The sequence below is a fragment of the Delphinapterus leucas genome, chromosome 4, assembly GCF_059928025.1.
Source record: "Delphinapterus leucas isolate spDelLeu-1000000601 "Yukka" chromosome 4, BTC_Dleu_Yukka2, whole genome shotgun sequence".
Taxonomy (NCBI): Eukaryota; Metazoa; Chordata; class Mammalia; order Artiodactyla; family Monodontidae; genus Delphinapterus; species Delphinapterus leucas.
Genome location: NC_143132.1, coordinates 93,705,937 through 93,727,551, shown reverse-complemented (window position 1 = coordinate 93,727,551; position 21,615 = coordinate 93,705,937). Strand labels below are relative to the sequence as shown.

Genomic DNA, 21,615 nt, shown 5'->3' with positions numbered 1-21,615 from the left:
TATATTTATTAATAGGAAGTTCCTGGACAGTGGTCAAAAGGGATAACAGCAGAACTGGCTGGATGGGAGGCTGAGCCATTTGTCTTAGACTCCCACATTTGGTTACAGACTCAAGTGTCCATAGAAAGAAATTATTTTCCAGTACTTATGAGAACAGAACTGAGATGCCTTGCTGGTGTGAGTCTAGAAACAAAAAGGAGTTTCTTAAACGCCCCTGTCTTTAACTGACTACCATTATATTAATAACTAACCTGAGGGAACATGATGGCAATGATGATGATCTCTGGGTGGAGTGGGGTAAAAGAGGAAACTATTTGATAAAGGTGAGAATTAAGCAAATGGTCCACAGGGAAATCAAGGTCGTAATTTATTTCAAAGTTTCAAAATATTTATATCTTGCATAATTATGACTACACAAATCTAACATATACGTAAGGCTAAATTATTGATTCCTTTACAATCTCACCGTATAATGAAAAATTCAGCACTAAATATTTTATTCCCTTTTTTCCTTTTCATGTTATTAATGTACTCTGAGATCTTATTTTTTCCATTATTTTTAAAATTTACATTTTCTTGTTTATTTTACTCTGTATATGGGTCCCATCTTCTTACTCTATCTTCAGACCTCCTTGTTGTTAACTGAGGTCTTGAGTAATGGCTCTTGACTCATTATCTTGTCAAATATATGCATTTGTGTTGAGTCATTTAAGGGGAGGGGATATGAAGGATCCAGAGGAAAGAATACAGATGTTAGTGAAATAACTGATGATATCAGCCATACCACATAGGGCTATCTCTATAAGGATTGAGAAAGTATATTATCCATTTTATAATTTAAAAAATCTGCATTTATATTATCCATATCTGTATATGGTATGTGACTAATCCTTAGTGAATACACATGAATATGCCCATATACTGTAAGTGGACTTGGGTAGACCTGGTGTACTTTAGTCAGCGTTGAAAGAGCAAGACAGGTGAAAGAGGCGGCAATGGTTGTTTTATAAGCTGTTTAACTAAGTAAGACGAATTTGAGCAAGAGTCAGGCCAAACTTGCTGAGAACATTTATTGCTGCCAGTTGAGATTAACGAAGTGTAGACCCTCTTTGCCAAGAGGGGCACCACCTCATTCTTTTGGCATAGGCCTTTGTTGCTGGGCTGTCACAGTCAGGCTGGCGAGATGCCATTGGCCCTTTTTCTGGAACGTCTCGGTGGTGTTGCCTGCTCTCCAGTGACTAGCTTTTGCTGCACAGTTTGAAGCCGCTTCATTTTTGTTTTTTGCCTTCGAGCAGTTCTCTGTTTTTTAGTTTTTAAGAAACTATCCTCTAATTGGTATAGAAAGTCTTCAATTCGTCCAACCTAGAAGAAATAAACAGATACAACAAGATTCGTTGTTGTTTCCCCAGGTTTTGTGTACTTAGGAAAATGGTGAGGAACTTAAAAGTAAACGGCACATACAGGTCCAGGTTGGAACAGAACTGGCGGAGACAGACACAATTAAGTGTAAAAGCCCCCTTTTTGTTTTAATTTCAGGGTCCTTTGTTTTACGAACGTGAAGCAGACATGCAGGAATTTGCTTTACCACTCAGTGGTAATGAGTGGTATCCCCATATTGGGGATGGGACTGGGGATTATCATCACCTGCTGTCTTTACTGGTCAGTAAAACCAGGGATTTCGAAAAGGAATAAATGGTGAAAAATTATTCAATTTTCTAAAAGAATAACGAAACAAAATCTACTCCCCTCAAAACCAGAGATTCTAGCACTGGTATACCCCAGGCCAACTTGGGAGAAAAATGAATATTCCACATTGTCTTAGCAAGAGCCAAATCAAAAGTTGAAATAAAATAAGATAAAATAACGATATACAAAACAATAGTTCTTAGAAATAAATTATTTGTCTTTCTCCAAAGAAAACTTATCATTATTCAGTGACAGTTGGTTGAATGTATTATACTATTTGTCAGAGTAAAACAGTTTACATATCTGCTGAGTTGGGCTTTCATGATGAAAAACAATTCATACGTAACCCTGATTCCCAAAACCTGCATATTGTATTAGTCTAAAATCACTCACTGAAGAACCTGTTGTCGTAAAGTTAGCTCAAAGCTAGAGCACTTACTCTTCAAGGTATATTAACATATTGTCTACTTAAGATAAAAGCACTTACAAGTTCAATTTTCCAATTTTGAGCTCTACTTTTAAATCACTTGATTTATCATTCAGAGTAATATCCAAAAGATAATTCAGATTGTCAAAAAGAGTAATAAATGGTAGCACTCATTTATATGTTATAGTTAGGTCTTCTATCACACAAGGTGATGAAAACTGTCCATTGGTTTCCTTAAGAAAATAAGATAATTTATTTATGTGAAAACAATTCTTTTTGAAAACCTAAAATTACTTCAGGTAAATTTTTCCAAAAGTACATATTTACGATATCTGATTATTGCAGCAATCATCAAAATGATTTGACAGAATATTTTGGGATCCTGTCATGAAGTCAATGCATTATTCTAGGTATTCCATCCACTTTTACTATCCAACTTACACCAAAACCATAAGTAAAAAATTAACACAGAACACAATCAAAATAAACACGATGGATAGCACTTTACTGTTGCTTCGATAGAGTTGATTACTCACTCATGTTATTTGCGCTGAAAATGTATGGTTTAAGTCAAAGCTCTTTACAGTGATAATGTTTGCAGTTAGTCCAAATACAGTTACAATTACAACCCTAATGCAACAAGAAGAGCTTCCTTCAATGATACAGAAAAATAATTGCTTTAAAATATCCATTAGGTGGCTGCTATCTTTTTTAAAGATTGTGTTTATTAAGAGCAGTGTTGACTAACTGGTTTGCCTTTCATTAAAAAAGGCAAAGAAGAAACACAAGCTATGTCATTGGAATAGAGAGTACTGCTGAATTAAACTGGGAGGTCTAGAGTACAGACTGTGTACATGTCTCACCTGGCCTAAGGTGTTCACCTCCTGCCTGGTCTGTCTACATGCTATCCTTTTAACCCATTCTCCTAATAATACTGGAATGATCTTTTTAAAATGTATATCTGGTCACATTTCCCCCAGCTTAAAATGCCTAAGTGGATTCCCAAGCCCTTAACATGATCTACACAGCTCTGGGTGATCTGGTTACACTTCTGTCTCTAATTCTGTCTCCTGTCACTACATTTGCCTTAGCCCTGTGGTACATCTCTCAGTTTTCTAAACACAACCGTGCAGCATTCTCTGCACCCTTGATCTTCCTAATTCTATGTCCTCTGATGGAATACTCCCATTGGAACCCTTACATATCCTCTGGATTTCAGGTTCAACATCAGTGCCTCAGGGACATACTTCTTGATAACCCAGACCAGGTTGGGGCTCTCAGTAACATATTCCCACAGCAGCCGATTCATCTCTTTGCATATTGTAAGTTTTTACTTAATTGTTTATAATGATTTATATAATATCTATCTTCCCGTCTGGGCTTGCTCCATAAGGCAGGCAGCTAGGTCCATGGTGTTCACTATTCCCAATAACTAGAATATGGTAGACCCTCAACAATCCTACTTTCTGATAATAGAGCTGAAGACATCAGTGTGTTCAGAAACCAATGTGTTTTTCCATACTCAAAGTGATGACTGGTATGAAGCATATCAGAAGGCTTTCTTTTCTCTTAAAGATTAATCACTTTCATATCCCATCATTCTATTACCATTGTTTAGCTTTGAGTCTAGGCAAGGTAATAACAAGGTGTGGTCTCCATACTTGAAACAGCCAAAAGTAGAAAGGGCACTGGGAAAGGAGTCAGGAGTGTTGAGTTCTGTTCTTGGCCTGGCTTATAATCTTGATCTGTGACACCAGAAAAGTCACTGGCCTTTCTGAGCTTCAGTTTTCACCAGCCTTTAGTAAAGAAAGGGTTAGCCCGGATAATTTCCAAGGACACACCAAGCCAAAAAATTCCATGACTTGTACTCACATCAGATTTAAGTTTGTCCAGTCTTAAGATGTGCCCTTATAATTTTCAAACCAGAGGTTATTCTCTTAGATTATACCATTAGATGAATGACAGAACATGCAGTAAAGTAAGTCAGTTTTAGCTTCTGTACTTACTGAAGTGTAGGAGAGCTGCAACATGTTTTTAGTAAAGCTGGTTCTTTATTTTCTTTTTTTAAGTCAAGGAAAGAAAAATGATGGTTGAAGAGAAAATAGATTCATATAACTAAGAAGAACAGATTGCAAATGATAGAAATTTCTATAAAGCCCTTAGGGAAATAAAACACAAAGAAATATGTAAGGAAGGAAATGAGCCAGTTTTTGGAGCAGAGGCCTTATTAGACCTTCTTTTTAGTATAGGGTCTACTTGCTTAACTATATCAGATAGTCTCCTTGGTCATTCTGGGTCTAATTTTCCCATTTGCAAAATGGGCAGATAACATTTTCTTGTCTATCTGTGCGCCAGTGCTGACTTGGCATTACTGAGATGTGAATATCAGACCAAATGGGTTTGTAGAGAATTTGGGGATTCCAGATGATTGAGGGGAACTGAAGTTCTCAGTAAAAGGGCAGATTCTCACCTATCATATGGTTGTCAATCATAATCCTCATCAAAGAGTTAGGAAATTGTTATCGACTAGTTTCTGAGGATTTTTAAATTCTTATGCACAAAAGTCTGTCAGTCATGACTTACTGTGGAGTCAAAAGTTCATAACAAAGATGACTTTGAAACCATAAAAGAGAAGACAGCCTGAGAAGTACAGGAGATTTCAAAGTTGAAATTCTAACAGTACAAAAACAAATAATACCAATTAAGAAGAAATGTGGAGGTAACTAAACAGACCAATATGTATTACAGGAAAATTTCTAGTCAGCTCAGATCTCAAAGGAAGTGCTTTCATTCTTTCATGAAAATATTTATTAAACATCTACTGTGTACAATATTTGGCACTGTACTAAGGTGATAAGCAAAAATATCGAGATGGTTGTTTATGAGGAACTCATTCATGTAGGAGAGGCCGTTAATGAAAACATGATTGCAACAAAGCATGAATGTTTATATAAGAATTATGTACAAAAAGTTGTGTTAGCAAAAATGTCAGAACAGTGAGTTCTATCTGAAGGAATGTGGAGGTGTATTGGAGGTGATAGGAGCTGGGTCTTTGCCAGGACAAGAAACTCATTCCAGACAGAGGAAATGGCATCCAAAAAAGCAAGGTTGTGAAAGAACATGGACTATTTGATAGGGGTGGGTCACATAGCATAGATGTGGGCATGGGGGAACAGAGAGTAGAGATATACACAGCAGGAAATATAGATTGGGGTCAGCTTATAAAAAGTTGAAAAATACTTAGCTATGTGGTTAGGAAGATAAATCTGGTGCATTGTGTGGGGTGGAATGCAGCCAGGGAGACTAGAAGCAGGTGGGTCAATTAGGGCCCAGTGCAATATGATATGAAAAATACTATTGGGGCCTGCATCAAGGATTTAAGAGATGTTTGGGAAGTAAGAGCTATAGTCTTGATGAAAAATTCTGTGTTGGGGTTAGAAGGCAAGCAGAATTAGTAATGACTCTGAAGTTTCTCATTTGAGACATTGATGGTATCTTAATGAGGTAAGGAATAAAATTCAATGAACAGTTTTAGGGAAGAAGGATGAGTCTGATTAGTGAGAAATGTAAGAGGTAGAAAAAGGTCCCATAATCAGGAATGTGTTAAAAAAAATGGACCTATAATAATAGCCTAGTACTAGGCTAAAAGTCAGAATGATGAAAACTCCTAATAGAAAAGAAAAAACCCACTATTTTGTAGTTTACCATGTGAAAAGCATTTTGGCAGTTAAACAGTCCTAAGAAAGACAAACAAAAAATGACGCTTTCAGTTATTCAGAACAAAAAGGTGGTCATGGCAGAGAGACAGCCTGCTGGGTCAAAGTCAGATATTTCTGGGTTGGAATCCCAGCTCCAGCATGTTCTTGGTGACTTTTGGGCAAACTTATTTAATTTCTTGGAACAAAAGTTTCTTCATTGTCAATTGCTTCACAGGGTCCTAATGAGATTAAATTAAACAATTTATGTGAAGTATTTGCATAGGTTTGAATTGCTATTATTTAGTGGTAGTATTAATACTTGAATCTGGAAGTGTATGCCCAGTAAATAGAAAAAAATACAAATAAATAAAACATACCTATAAAAGTGAAATAAAATTAAAAGCTAAACAACTTTATCTAATAGTTCTTGTGTTTTTGACCTCCACTCTGTGGAGGTTGCTGCCTCAGTAACTGTGCTAAGTGTAGGTGTTTGACATACTTTAAAGTCTTGTGATTAGGTCTCAAAATTCCACTATATAACAGACAAAATTAAGAGGGGGCAGAGAAAGGAGTGGGAAGATATGAGTTTCTGATATTACATATTAGCTGCAAATTCAATGTAAATCAACAGTATTCCCTGGTTACCCAAAACTGATCTGATTATAGACTACAATATTTAAAATGTGTCTCAAAGAGGGCAATAGTTTTTTCCCTTTTCTGGTCAGGTCCTGTTTCATATGGGCTATCATGCTCGGTTCTGGGTATGTCCAGGGTCTTAACTCCAATTTGTATGATGAAACGTTGGAGGATCTGGAGGTGTTTACTGGGGAGAAGAGAATACATAACAGGAATCTGTGATATCTTTAGGTATATCAGAATTGTTATGTGAAGGGGTGATGAATTTGTTTTGTGTTAGTTTATACATTGGAAAGAGTACTATCTAGAATTACGAGTTTGATTCTCAGTTCTTTCACTGGTGATGTGACTTAAATTCTGAACTTTAATTTTCTCATCTCTAGTGGAAATAACAAATTAATAACCAGAGTCTATTTACAGGGTTTTTGTGAGGATTAAATGGCTTGATGTTTGTGGAAAGCTCTTCATAAATGTCTAAGTCCTCTACAAGGATTATAATAGCACATTGTGTAGTGCCTGGTGGTTTCATAATAGGTTCTCAATAAATATTTGTTGAAGTGATAAACAGCTGAATGAGTAGTTAAATGAATAAAAAAGTAGATATTATATTTTCACAACTGTATAAAAAATGGAAGGGGTTTTAGGGTAAGGTATAGTGACCCCTCATCACCAGAGATTGGAAATCAAACATTAGATGACTTTTTTGGCAGGTATGAATTATTTGGGTCATGTGTGAGCTGAGGGTTGGATTAAAGAAGCTTTTAACATCCATTCCAACTTTAAGGTACTACTTTAATGATGTTTAGTTTGGCCTGGATTCACTGTATAGAAATGTGCTCAGTGCAAGAAGGACCCATTGCAATTTGCCTTGTACCACATTGGAGAAGCACTATGGAAATGAGAGGGATCCAACCACTTCTGTTGTTGTAGTTTTGTATATAAAGAAAGGTATCGAACTGGTTGATATAAACCCCCATGGATACTAGGGTTCTCAGTACTTCGTTGTATTTTACTTATAAAATGATCATATCTATAAGACCTATATCTTTTTCTCCAGATGTATCAATATTTTATCTTGCATCCAAAGGACCCCTATTACGGATTAGCTTAACACTAGAAGGTAGTTTATAGCACACTTTCCTTCTTACCCTATTAACTGCTTCAGATTATTCAATCATCAGATTATTCGTTTTCTCAGTTAATGATTTTTTTAGCATATCGAAACTTAAGATTTTTCTACTAGATTCCAGGATAAAATGCAACGTTTTTACAGATTAAAATGTTTTCCCACATAAAACCACTTCATAGTCACTTTCAGTATAGGCATGATAAAACGTACTTGAATATTTTCTCCAGTAGTCTTTTACTATAAAATTGGTTTGTATCTTTTGTGTAGGTGGGAAGTATGGGGATGCCCTGAGGTCAGGAGACCCTCTGTTCACTTGAGAGCTTTCTTGTGAAGGAGGATTGCTACTGACTCACTCTCATTTTGTGGGGCTGACTGTGGCTTCATTTGCACATTGATCCAACCTATTTTCATTTGGTAATTGAAGGCATGTGAGCCAGAGGTGAAAGCAATAGTACCAGTTTCCATTTCTTATGCAAAGGCTGGCCATGAGACCAAGGGCATTGCTGGGGGAGAAACTGAGTTTTAGAACATAGAGAGTTAGAAATGGGGACAAACTAAGGAAAAAAATGACAAGAAGCTCAACACAAGCAAAGCTGATAAGAGATGATAACAGAAAGGGACACACAGCCATGGCCTAATAGAGCTTTGGAAGGGGAGTCATTCAGATGTGGTGAGGGGGAGGAGAGTCACTGTGAAGATCTGGGTGGCCCTTTCCCTCCCAGAGTCATTTAAAATGAAACACTACTGGGATGAGTTGAATTTCGTTCCCTCGAAATTCCTGTGTTGAGGTCTTAACCCCCAGTATTTCAGGATGTACCCTTATTTGGAGATAGGGTTTTTATAGAGGCCATCAAGTTAAAATGAGGTCTTTAGGGTGGGCCTTAACCCCAAATGACTGGATAACAGGATATTTGGACCCAGTCACTCACACAGGAAGACTAACTTATGAAGATGAAGGCAGTGGTTGAGGTGATCCTCCTACAGCCAAGGTATGATAAAGATTGCCAGCAAACCACCAGAAACGAGGGGAGAGGCATGGAACTGATTCTTCCTCACAGCCCTCAGAAGGTACCAATCCTGCTGACACTTTGAATTTGGACTATCAACTTTCAGAACTGTGATGATAAACTTCTGTTGTTCAAGCCACTCAGTGTGTGGTACTTTGTTACAGCAGTCTTAGCAAATTAATACAGCTGTAGACAGTCCCTGACTTATGATGGTTCGACTCAGAATTTTTCAACTTTATGATGATGCAAAAACGATATGCATTGAGTCGAGACCGGATTTTGAATTTTGGTCTTTTCCTGGGCTAGCAATATGGGGTCTGATACTCCTGTGATGCTGGACAGCCGCAGTGAGCTGCAGCTCCCTGTCAGCCCTGTGACCCGAGGGTAAACAACCCATACACTTATAACCATCCTGTCCCCATACAACCATCCTAGTTTTCACTTTCAGTACAGTATTCAGTACCATAAATTACATGAGCTACTCAATACTTATTATAAAATAGGCTTTGTGTTAGATGATCTTGCCCAACTGTGGGCTAATTTCAGTGTTCTGAGCACATTTAAGGTAGGCTAGGCTAAGCTATGATGTTCAGAAGGTTAGATGTATTAAATAATTTCCAACTTACAGTATTTTTAATTTATGATGAGTTTATTGAAATGTAACCCCAGTGTAAGTTGAGGAGATCTGTACTAAGCCATATAGCTCAATTAAGTTCTAATTTTCCCCTCATACGTAACTTTGATAATTTCTACCTTTCACTTTTCCTGTCGGTTGATGCTCCCTACTTTGTTGGTGTCCCCTGCACAGGCTTAGTATATACCTTGGGAAACAGTGTAGTTTCTTTCCAATAATGGCAATTAGAGGAGGTTGATCTCAAACATAAACGCATGGGTAGATTACGCAGAGAAGGAAGACACTGGGCTTGAAATGGGACTTCCTATTGGATTTCATGTAGTCTGGATTTAGGAGAGAAGATTAGGTATGTTTGTACCTGTTCATGCCTCAGGAATTGGGTGCACAAAGGATTTTTTTTTTTAATAAAGCTTTTAAAGATGTCTTCTAAGAAGACAAAAGATAGATGAAATAAGAATTGGATCCTCAGGAATAAATATCATGTTTCTCTGACTGTAGTGGTGGTTACAGAACGAGGATGTTTTTCCAGCGGTTAGCAGTGTGGACCACAGTGGATTTGATAACATTAGTTTCCTTGCTCTGTTCCAGTTTAGTTTCCAGACCAAATGCTTTTAAATATTTATCATCCAAAATGGTTTGAATTTTAATTCTTATTAGAATGACAATTGTTTTCAAACAGGCTTGAAATTAATTTCTAAAATAAACTTAGTTTCTGAAACAGAGTTGTTTCTGCTATTCATAGTATAGCAGTTTCCTTTAGCTTTTGGCTAGCATTCAAATAGGCAAACAAGCCTCATATTTCTCCATTTAAATTTAGTGAATTTTGTATGTTAGTTGGTATTTTAGTCATAAAAAAGTACAATGTGGAAATCTAAGTCATCTACTTGTGATATGTTACAAAATGTGCAAAAAACTTCCAGCTAAACTGTATTACCAAGTCCTAATTGAAAATTCCCATAATGATAGCACTTTAAAGAAATTATGTTTAGTATACAGTTAAAGCGCAATTATGAAACCTTGCTATCACTTCGTTCATGAAACAATGTATCATGGCTTTTTAAAATTTTAGTTTTGGGGACTTCCCTGGTGTTCCAGTGGTAAAGAATCCGCCTTCCAATGCAGGGGATGCAGGTTCGACCCCTGGTGGGGGAACTAAGATCCCACATGCCGTGGGGCAACTAAGCCTGCGCGCCACAACTACTGAGCTCTTGAGCCTCAACTAGAGAGCCCGTGTGCCACAAAGTACAGAGACCACGTGCCCTGGAGCCCGCGCCATAACTAGAGAAGAGAAAACCTGCACGCCACAACTAGAGAGAAGCCCGCGTGCTTCAGTGAAGAGCCTGTGTCCCCCAACGAGCGCCGCAACGAAAGATCCCATGTGCCGCAAGGAAGATCTTGTGTGCTGCAACGAAGAACCAACACAGCCAAATAAATAAATATTTTAAAAAATAAAATAAAATTTTATTTTTCCACATTGAATGGCATAATTTATTTGGAGGTTTGAGTATATGTTTTTTAAACTTTTTATTTTGAGATAATTGCAGATTCACATGCATCAGTAAGAAGTAATACAGGAAGAATCTGTGTATTCTTTATCAGTTTGCCCTAATGGTAACATCTTGCAAAACTGTGGTAGACTATTACAGCCAGGATATTAACACTGATACAGTCAAGATATAGAACAGTTCCATCACCACAAGATCTCTTGTGTTGCCCTTTTATAACCACACCCACTTTCCTCCTGGCTCCACCTCCTTAATCCCTGGCAACCACTAATCTGTTGTCCATTTCTGTAATTTTTTCATTTTAAGAAGATTATATAAATGGAATCATATAGTATATAACTCCATTATTCTCTGGGGATTTATTCAGTTTGTTGTGTGTATCAACAGTTTGTTCCTTTTTATTGCTGAGTAGTATTCCATGGTATGGATGCACCACAGTTTAATGATTCACTCTTTGAAGGATATCTAGATTACTTCCAATTTTTGGCTATTATAAATTAAGTTGCTATGAACATTTGTATACAGGTTTTTGTGTGAACATTAGACTTCATTTCCCTGGGATAAATAAATGCTCAGGAGTATAATTGCTGAGTCATTTGTTAGTTGCATAATTAGTTTTTTTAAAGAAACTGTCATATTGTTTTCCTCAGTGGCTGTATTGTTTTACATTCCCACCGGCAATGTGTGAGTGACCCAATTTCTCTGCATTCACACCAGCATTTAATGCTGCTACTAATTTTTATTTTAGCCATTTTGATAGGTGTGGAGTGATTTATCGCATTGAGGTTTTAATTTGCATTTCCCTAATAGCTAATGATATTGAATATGTTTTAATGTGCTTATTTGACATTCTCTTTGGTGAAATGTCTGTTCATGTCTTTTCCCCACTTTCAAATTGAATTTTTAAATTTTTACTGTTGAATTTTGAGAGTTCTTTATAAATCGAAATACTTGTCTTTTTTTGGGCATGTGGTTTGCAAATATTTTCTGTCATTCTGTAACTTGTCTTTTCATCCTTTTAAACAGAATCTTTCACAGAGTAAAAGTTCTCAATTTTGATGAAGTCTAATTTATCAATTAGATTTTTAGGGATCATACTTTTGGTGTCACGTCTAAGAATGCTTTGCATAGACTAAGATTCCAAAGATTTTCTCCTATGTTTTTTTCTAAAAGTTTTACATTTTGAGTCAATATTTGTATCAAGTGTCAGACTTAGGTCAAATTTTTTGTTTGTTTTTTGGTTTGTTTTCACCTATGGATGTACAAATACTCTTGCACCATTTATTGAAAAGCCTATCTTTGCTTTATTGAATTGCTTTTGTGCCTTTATAAAAAAATCAATTGAGCATATTTATGTGAATTTACTTACGGTTTTCAATTTTGTTTCATTGATCTTTGTGTCTACATTCCACTAATACCACGAAGTCTTGATTACTGTAGCTATATAAAAAGTTTTGAAATCCAGTAGACTGATTCCTTTCAGTTCACTCTTTTTCTAAAGTGTCTTAGCTATTCTGTTTACTGTGGCTTTCCATAAATTTTAAAATAGTCTTGTCTTTATGAAAATTCTTACAGAGATTTTAATAGGAATTGCATTAAATCATCAATTTTGAGAGATTGATGTCTATACTATGTTGAGTCTTCCAATCCATGAACACAGCATGGCTCTCCATTTATTTAGATCTTTGCTTTCTTTCGTTACAGTTTCGTAGTTTTCAGTATACAAGCCCTGTGTATGTTTTGTTAGAATTACACCAAAGCATTTCACTTTTTCTGAAATTTGTAAATGGTACTATATTTAACATTTTACTGTCCCTGATTATTGCTAGTATATTGAAATACAATTGAGTTTTGTATGTTTACCTTGTAACCTTAATGAACTCACTTATTTTAAGATTTTTTTTTGGGGGTTTACTTTTTTTTTGTTTTTCTCTGTTGACAATAATACTTACATTATTGACAAAGTTTTATTTTTTCCTTCCTGATATATATGCCTTTTTTTCCTTTCTCTTGCCTTTCTGCAATAGGTGGAATTTCTAACAACAGTGTTGAATAAGAGTGCTGAGAGCAGACATCCTTGTCTTGTTCCTGATTTTAGGGAGAAAGCATTCAGTCTTTCACAATTAAGTATGTTAGTTCTAGGATTTTTGTAGATGCTATTTAACAATTTAAGGAGATCCTCTTCTATTTGTAGTTGTCTGAGAGTTTTTATCATGAATGGGTGTTAAGTTTTGTCAATTTTTTAATGCCTCAATTGATATGATTATGTGACTTTTTTTCTGTATTTTGTTGATATGGTAGATTACATTGAATTTTAAATATTCAGATAGCTTGTTTGCATCTCTTGAATGAACCTCACTTGGTTATGGCATATAATTCTAATATGTTGCTGAATTCTATTTGCTAACATTTTAAAAATTTAAAAAAAGATTTTTACAGGTATATTCATAAGAGATATTAGTTTGCAGGGTTTAGGGGTGTTTTTTTCCCTTCGGTTTTGGTTTTTTTTTTGGTACTGTTTTTGTCTGTTTGGTATCAGGTAATACTAACTTTATAGCATGAATTGGAGAGTGCTTCCTTTCTCTTATACTTTTTGAAAGAGATTGTGTGGAACTGGTGTCAAACCAGCTGGGCTTAAAGATTTCTTTTGGGGGAGTTTAAAAATTATGAATTAAATGTCATTAATAGTTACAGAGTGCTTCAACTTATTTCATATTGGGTGAGTTATGGTACTTATGGTACTTTGTGTTTCTTGAGAAATCGGTACATTTCATCTACATTGTTAAATTTTTATGCGTAGAGTTAGTTGTAGTAGTCCCTTATTATAATTTTGATTTCTGCAGGGTCTATAGTGATATCCTATTTCATTCCTGATATGGATGATTTTGTCTTCTCTCTTTTTTTCTTCATTAGTCTTACAAGAGGTTTGTAAATTTTACTGATATGTTTAAAGACCAGCTCTTTGTTTCATTGATTTTCTCTATTTTTCTGTTTACCATTTCATTGGTTTCTAGCCTTGCCTTTATTATTTCCTTTTATATTTCTGTTTTGGGTTTATTTTGCTCTTCCTTTACTAGGTTTTTGAGTCAGGGCTTCAATTATTATTTTTTTATTTTTATTTTTTGTAGTGTGTGGGCCTCTCACTGTTGTGGCCTCTCCCATTGCAGAGCACAGGCTCTGGACATGCAGGCTCAGCGGCCATGGCTCACAGGCCTAGCCGCTACGTGGCATGAATCCGTGTCTCCTGCGTTGGCAGGAGGACTCTCAACCACTGTGCCACCAGGGAAGCCCCAGGGCTTCAATTATTGATTTGAGATTTTTTTCCTCTTTTGTAACGTATGCATTTGGTGTTCTGAGTTTCTCTTTCAGTGCTGTTTTTGCTGTATCCCACAAAGTTTTATATGTTATATTTTAATTTTTATTCAATTCAGTGTATTTTTTCATTTTCCTTGATACCTCTTTGTTCCATGGACTATTCAAGTATTTAGAACATTTACTGTTATCTTTTTATTATTGATCTCTAGTTTGATTCTGCTGTAGTTGAAGAAAACCTTCCTTAATATTTGTTTTTAAAAATCTGTCAAAGTTTATTTATGGCCCAGGATATGGTCTGTTTTGGTGTATGTTCTATGGACACTTGAAAAGATGTGTATTCTGCTGTTAGTGGATGGATTATTTTATAAATGTTGGTTAGATCCCATTGGTTGATGGTGTCATTGAGTTCTGATTTTTCTGTTTATTTGTTTTATCAACTGTTGAGAGAGAGGGTTTGAAATCTCCAACTATAATTGTGGACATGTCTATTTTTCCTTTTAGTCCCTTGAGTTTTTGTTTCATATATTTTGCAGCCCTGTTGTTTGGTGCATACACATTTAGGATTGCTGTGTCTTCTTGGTGGACTGATTCTTTTACTATTACATAATGTTTCTCTCTATAATGTCCTCTCTGTCTACTTTCTTTTCTCTGAAGTCTACTTTGTCTGATATTGATATAGTCACTACTGTTTTCCTTATATTAATATTTGTATTTACCTTTGATTTTTAGCCTGCCTATGTCATTATATTTGAAGTGAATTTGTAGACAGTATATAGTTGGATTATAATTTTAAATCAATTTTGCCAGTTTGTCTTTTAATTCTTGTATTTAGACCATTTACATTTAATATAATTGTTGGTATGTTAGGACTTACTTTGTCATTTTATTTTTTGCTTTCTTTTTGTTCTCTTTGGTTTTTGCTTCTCTTTTTTTTCCTTACCTTCCTATGGATACTTGAACATTTTTTATAATTTCATTTTAATATATTTAGAGTGTTTTTAGTGTATTTTTTGTATAACATATTTAGTAGTTGTTCTAGGATATACAGATATTTTCAGTCTACTGATGTCTTTAAGTTCTGTTGAAGTTAAGAAACCTTGCCTTTTTAGCATGGACACATATACACTACCAAACATAAGGTAGATAGCTAATGGGAAGCAGCCTCATAGCACAGGGAGATCAGCTCGGTGCTTTGTGACCGCCTGGAGCGGTGGGATAGGGAGGGTGGGAGGGAGGGAGACACAAGAGGGAAGAGATATGGGAACATATGTATATGTTTAACTGATTCACTTTGTTATAAAGCAGAAACGAACACGCCATTGTAAAGCAATTATACCCCAATAAAGATGTTAAAAAAAAATAGATAAGCAGCAAGGATATATTATACAGCACAGAGAAACACAGCCACTGTTTTGTAATAAATTTAAATGGAGTATAATCTATAAATATTGAAAAAAAAAAGAAACCTTGCCTTTTTAAATGTCTCTTTACCTTCCTTCATTTATTTTTTCTCCTTTCTTAGTATATTAGTTATACCTCTTTTTTTTTTTGACTTTTTTTAGTGGTTGACCTAGAGTTTGCAATATACATTCACAACTAATCCAAGTCTACTCTCAAACAACACTATACCACTACACAGGTAGTGTCAGTACTGTATAATAATAAAATAATCCTAATTCCTTTCTCTAGTCCCTTGTATCTTTGCTGTCATTTTATTTATATATAAGCATTTGTATTATATATACATATATGTATATTATATATGTATTATATATATTATATATGTACATATATATGTATTATATAAACACACGTGCCTAAAACATATACATAAGCATATGTAATATATTGTTGCTATTCTTATTACACATCTTTTCTTGCATGCTGTCTACTTTATCCATTAGAGTCCTTAGTGTATTAATCATTGTTGTGTTAAATTTCTAGTCTGATAATTACAACATCTCTGCCATATCTGCTTCTGATGATTGCTTTGTCTCTTCAAATTGTGTTTTTGGCCTTTTGGTATGTATGCATTGTAGTTTTTTTTTTGTTAGCTGGACATGATGTACTGGGTAAAAGGAACTGCTATAAATAGACCTTTAGTAATGTGGTCCTCAGCTGTGAGGGGAGGGGAAGCATTCTATAGTCCTATGATTATGGTTTAGGCTTTTATTTTTTTTTTTTGTGGTAGGTGGGCCTCTCACTGTTGTGGCCTCTCCCGTTGCGGAGCACAGGCTCCGGACGCGCAGGCTCAGCGGCCACGGCTCACGGGCCCAGCTGCTCTGAGGCGTGTGGGATCTTCCCGGACCGGGACACGAACCCGCGTCCCCTGCATCGGCAGGCGGACTCTCAACCACTGCGCCACCAGGGAAGCCCCCCCACCCCAGAGATTTTAATACTCAGAGTTGTTGGCACAGCAATTTATCAGTTATAATTCCGGCTTTCCAACCCCAACACTGGTTCCCATGGCAGTTTCTGCTCACGAGTCTCTGCTCCAGAAAGCCACATCTCCCTGCATTCACCTCTTAGTCTCTCCCTTCTTGGGAGCAGTGATTTGTCCTGTGTTGTCCAGTCTCTTATTTGCCCAAGAAGAGTTATTGATTTTTTCAGTCTGTTCAGCTTTTTACTTGTTTTTAGGATGGAGTGGTGAATTCCAAGCTCCTTATATGTGGAACTGAAAAACAGAACTCCATGTATATTTAGAATCACATTACACGGTGTTATTATTTTTGCTTGCACCGTTAAACATAATGAAGAGGACAGTCTATTGTTTTTACTCATACTTCTGCTTGCTGTGTTCTTTCAGTTTTCTTGATATTTTACAGTTCTTTCTTTTATTGTTTCCTTTCTATTTAGAGAACTTCCTTCAGGCATTTTTTAGGGTAAGTTATCTGACGACAAATTCTCTTAGTTTTCCTTCATCTAAGAATGTCTTGATTTTCTCTTCATTCCTGAAAGATTTTTGTTCAGTATAGCATTCTGTGTTGACAATTCTTTTCTTTCAATATTTGAAAAATGTGCCACTTATTTTTGGCCCCCATATATTTTACTGAAAAATCCACTGTCATTCAAATTGTTTTTCCCCTATAGTTAGTGAATCATTTCTTTTTTTGCTGCTTTCAAGATCTTTCTTTGTCTTTAAGGTTTAAAATTTAGACTATGCTGCATCCTGGTGTGAATTTGAGTTTATCCTGTTTGGAATTCACTCAAATTCTTTTTTTTTAAAAAAAATAATTAATTGATTGATTTTTGGCTGTGTTGAGTCTTCCTTGCTCCTCACGGGCTTTCTCTAGTTGTGGTGAGCAGGGGCTTCTCTTTGTTGCAGTGTATGGGCTTCTTATTGTGGTGGCTTCTCTTGTTGCAGGCACGCGGGCTTCAGTAGTTGTGGCTCGCAGGCTCTAGAGCACAGGCTCAGTAGTTGTGGTGCACGGGCTTAGTTGCTCTGTGGCATGTGGGATCTTCCCGGACCATGGCTCAAACCTGTGTCCCCTGCATTGGCAGGCGGATTCTTAACCACTGTGCCACCAGGGAAGCCCCTCAAATTCTTGAATCTATAGTTTTCTGTCTTTTGCCAAATTATGGAGGTTTTCAGCTATTATTTCTTTGGGTACTTTTTCATTCCTGTCCATTTTCTCTGGTCCTTCTGGGATTCTGTTATCATGAATATTAGATTTCTTGTTTTAGACTCACAGCTCCTTGAGGATCTTTTCATTTTTTTTTTTCAGTCTATTTTCTCTGTTGTTCCAATTGGATAATTTATACTGTCTTATCGTCAATTCATTGATTCTTTCCTCTTTCCCATTCATTCTGATGTTAAGCCCCTCCATTGAGTTTCTTATTTTGGTTATTGTATTTTGCAGTTCTAAAATTTCTATTTGGTTCTTCTTAAGTCTTCTGTTTCTTTGCTGAGATTCTCTATTTTTTTTATTGAAGTATAGTTGATTTACAATATTATATTAGTCTCAGGTATACACTATAGTGATTTGAAATTTTTATGGATTATACTTCATTTATACTATAAACTATTAGCTATATTCCCTGTGCTGTACAATATATCATTGTAGCTTATTTTATACGTAGTAGTTTGTACCTGTTAATCCCCTACCTCTATCTGCCCCTCCCCTTCCCTCTAGTATGTTTTCTATGAGTTTGTTTCTTTTTTGTTATATTCATTTGTTTTGTGTTTTAGATTCCACATATAAATGATATCAGACTATTTGTCTTTCTCTGACATTTCACTAAGCATAATACTCTCTAGGTCCATCCACGTTATTGTAAATGGCAAAATTTCATTCTTTTTGATGGCTGAGTGGTATTCCATTGTTTGTGTATATATTTATACACACACGCACACACACACACACACACACCCCATATCTTTCTTATCCATTCATCTGTTGATGGGCACTTAGGTTGCTTCCGTATTTTGGCTATTGTAAATAATGCTATGAACATTGGGATGCATGTATCTTTTCAAATTAGTGTTTTCGTTTTTTGGGATCTATACCCAGAAGAATGGAATTGCTGTATCATATAGCAGTTCTACTTTTAGTTTTTTGAGGAACTTCCCTGCTGTTTTCCATAGTGGTTGCACCAGTTTACATTCCCACCAACAGTGTACAAGGGTCCCCTTTTCTCCACACCTCACCAACACTGAACACATATTTGTGTTCAAAAAGAACACAAATAACATTCTGACAGGTGTGAAGTGGTATCTCATTGTGGTTTTGATTTGCATTTCCCTGATGATTAGTGATGTTGAGCATCTTTCCATGTGCTTGTTGGCCATCTGTATGTCTTCTTTGGAAAATGTCTATTCATGTCTTCTGCCCATTTCTTAATCAGGTATTCTTTTATATTACGTTGTATGATCTGTTTATATATTTTGGATATTAACCTGTTATCAGTTATATTATTTGCAAATATGTTTCACTTATTCAGTAGGTTGCCTTTTTGTTTTGTTGATGGTTTCCTTTGCTGTGCAAAAGCTTTTAAGTTTAATTAGGTCCCATTTGTTTAGTTTTGCTTTTGCTTCCTTTGGCTTAGGAGACAGATCCAAAAACATATTGCTACAATTTATGTCAAAGAATATTCTGCCTATGTTTTCTTCTAGAAGATTTGTGCTTTCCAGTCTTATATTTAGGTCTTTAATCTATTTTGAGTTTATTTTTGTATATTGTGTGAGAAAATGTTCTAATTACATTGTTTCACATGTAGCTGTTCCAGTTTTCCCAGCACCACTTTTTAAAAATTATTTTTAAAATTTTTATTGAAATATAGTTGATTTACAGTGTTGTGTTAGTTTCAGATGTAAAGCAAAGTGCTTCAGTTGTACATATGTATGTATAACTTTCAGATTCTTTTCCATTATAGCTTATTGCAAGATACTGAGTATAGTTCCTTGTGCTGTACAGTAGGTTCTTATTGGTTATCTATTTTATATATAGTAGTGTGTATATTTTATTTTTATTTTATTTTATTTTTTTTGTGGTACGTGGGCCTCTCACTGTTGTGGCCTCTCCCATTGCGGAGCACAGGCTCCGGATGCGCAGGCTCAGCGGCCATGGCTCACGGGCCTAGCCGCTCCATGGCATGTGGGATCTTCCCGGACCGGGGCATGAACCCATGTCCCCTGCATTGGCAGGCGGACTCTCAACCACTGCGCCACCAGGGAAGCCCAGTAGTGTGTACATTTTAATCCCAAACTCCTAATTTGTCCCTCCCCTCTCCTTTCTATTTAGTAACCATACGTTTGTTTTCTGTCTGTGAGTCTATTTGTCTTGTAAATAAGTTCATTGGTATCATTGTTTTAGAGTTCATATATAAGTGATATCATATGATATTTGACTTTCTCCATCTGACTTACTTCACTTATTTTGATAATCGCTAGGTCCATCCATGCTGCTGAAAGTGGCATTATTTCTTTTTTATGGCTGGGTAATATTCCATTGTGGATATATATATATATATATATATATATATATATCCCCCACATCTTTATCCATTCATCTATTGATGGACACTTAGGTCACTACCATGTCTTGGCTATTGTAAATAGTGCTGCAGTGAACATTGGGGCGCATGTGTCTTTTTGAAGTATGGTTTTCTCCAGATATATGCTCAGGAGTAGGATTGCTGGATCATATGTTAATTCTGTTTTTAGTTTCTTAAGGAACCTCCATACTGTTCTCCCTAGTGGCTGCACCAATTTACATTCCCACCAGCAGTGTAGGAGCATTCCCATTTCTCACACCCTCTCCAGCATTTATTATTTCTAGACTGTTTGATGATGGCCATTCTGACCGGTGTGATGTGGTACATCATTGCAGTTTTCATTTGTATTTTCTAATAATTAGCGATGTTGAGCATCATTTCATGTGCCTATTGGCCATCTGCATGTCTTCTTTGGAGAAATGTCTATTTAGATTTTCTGCCCAATTTTGGATTGGGTTGTTTGTTTTTTTGATATTGAGCTGTATGAGCTGTCTGTATATTTTGGAAATTAACCACTTGTTGGTTCCATTGTTTGCAAATATTTTCTCCCATTCTGTAGGTTCTCTTTTCGTTTGTTGATGATTTCCTTTGCTTGTTATTTATTAAGTCCCAATTTTTTCTGGCTGTGTTCTTGTTTCTTTCTGACTCTTTAGAAGAGTGCTCTGCAAGTTCCTTCTCTTATTAGCTTCTTGCTCTCAAAGGAAGATTAATAAAAGGAAGTCATTTTTAGAACAGTGGCTGGCTCTCTGTGCCAGACACATTGAGGAACATGTGAGTCAAGGGTGAGGGTAGTCTTGACTCCAAATCCAGATAGTAGCTCCTTAGACATCGTACCAGGGATGTGGAATGGGTGTCTCCTTGGGTGTCAACCTCAGTCTCTCAGGGGTGGCTGATGGGCTGGAGGACTTGGGAGCTTAAAGCTCAAATCAAATCAGCTGGGTCCAAGCCCAGATCCCATTTCTAGGGCAAGTGGTGGTGGTTATTTAGGAGACTGGAGAGATGCAGGAAGCAGAGGACAGCTGAGATGGGGGAGCTGACAAGCCTGAATGGCAGTGTGCATATCCTTCACTTGCTGAAGCCTCCATGGACTGCGACCCATGGAGATGTTGCCGCCATGAGGTCGCAGAGGCGGGGATGGGGGGAGGGGTTCACCGCTGCCTCAAGGCCTGGGCCCAGCTGGTGGGTGGCTATGGTGAGGGCTCTGGGGCTCCATGGGACACAGCCCTCAGCCTGTCCCCAGACACCCAGCTCACCTGCTGGCCCCAAGGCCAGGTGGCCTGGAGGGCCTGGGGAGAAGGCCACGGTTGGCCTCTCACCCTGCTCTCTGCTACGGGGACCCCCAGCACCACTTACTGAAGAGACTTTCTATTCCGCATTGTATATTCTTGCCTCCTTTGTCATAGATTAATTGATCATAAGTGTGTGGGTTTATTTATGGGCTCTCTTTTCTGTTCCATTTATCTATGTGTCTATTTTTGTTCCAGTACCATACGATTTTGATTACTATAGCTTTGTAGTATAGTCTGATGTCATATTTTAAAATTTGGTTTAAGGTGTCTCTAATTGCTCATTAGAACATTTTTA

At 36.6% G+C, this 21,615-nt stretch overlaps 1 protein-coding gene across 1 annotated transcript in view; it reads right to left on the bottom strand.

Annotated features, from left to right (window-relative positions):
• Positions 1-1,170: 1,170 nt before the first annotated feature.
• Positions 1,171-21,615, bottom strand: part of SPATA16 (spermatogenesis associated 16) — a 222,963-nt gene continuing 202,518 nt past the window's right edge. The window contains exon 10 of the mRNA XM_022575393.2: positions 1,171-1,362. Within this exon, the coding sequence (XP_022431101.2) occupies positions 1,171-1,362 (192 nt within the window). The remainder of the gene's footprint in view (positions 1,363-21,615) is intronic.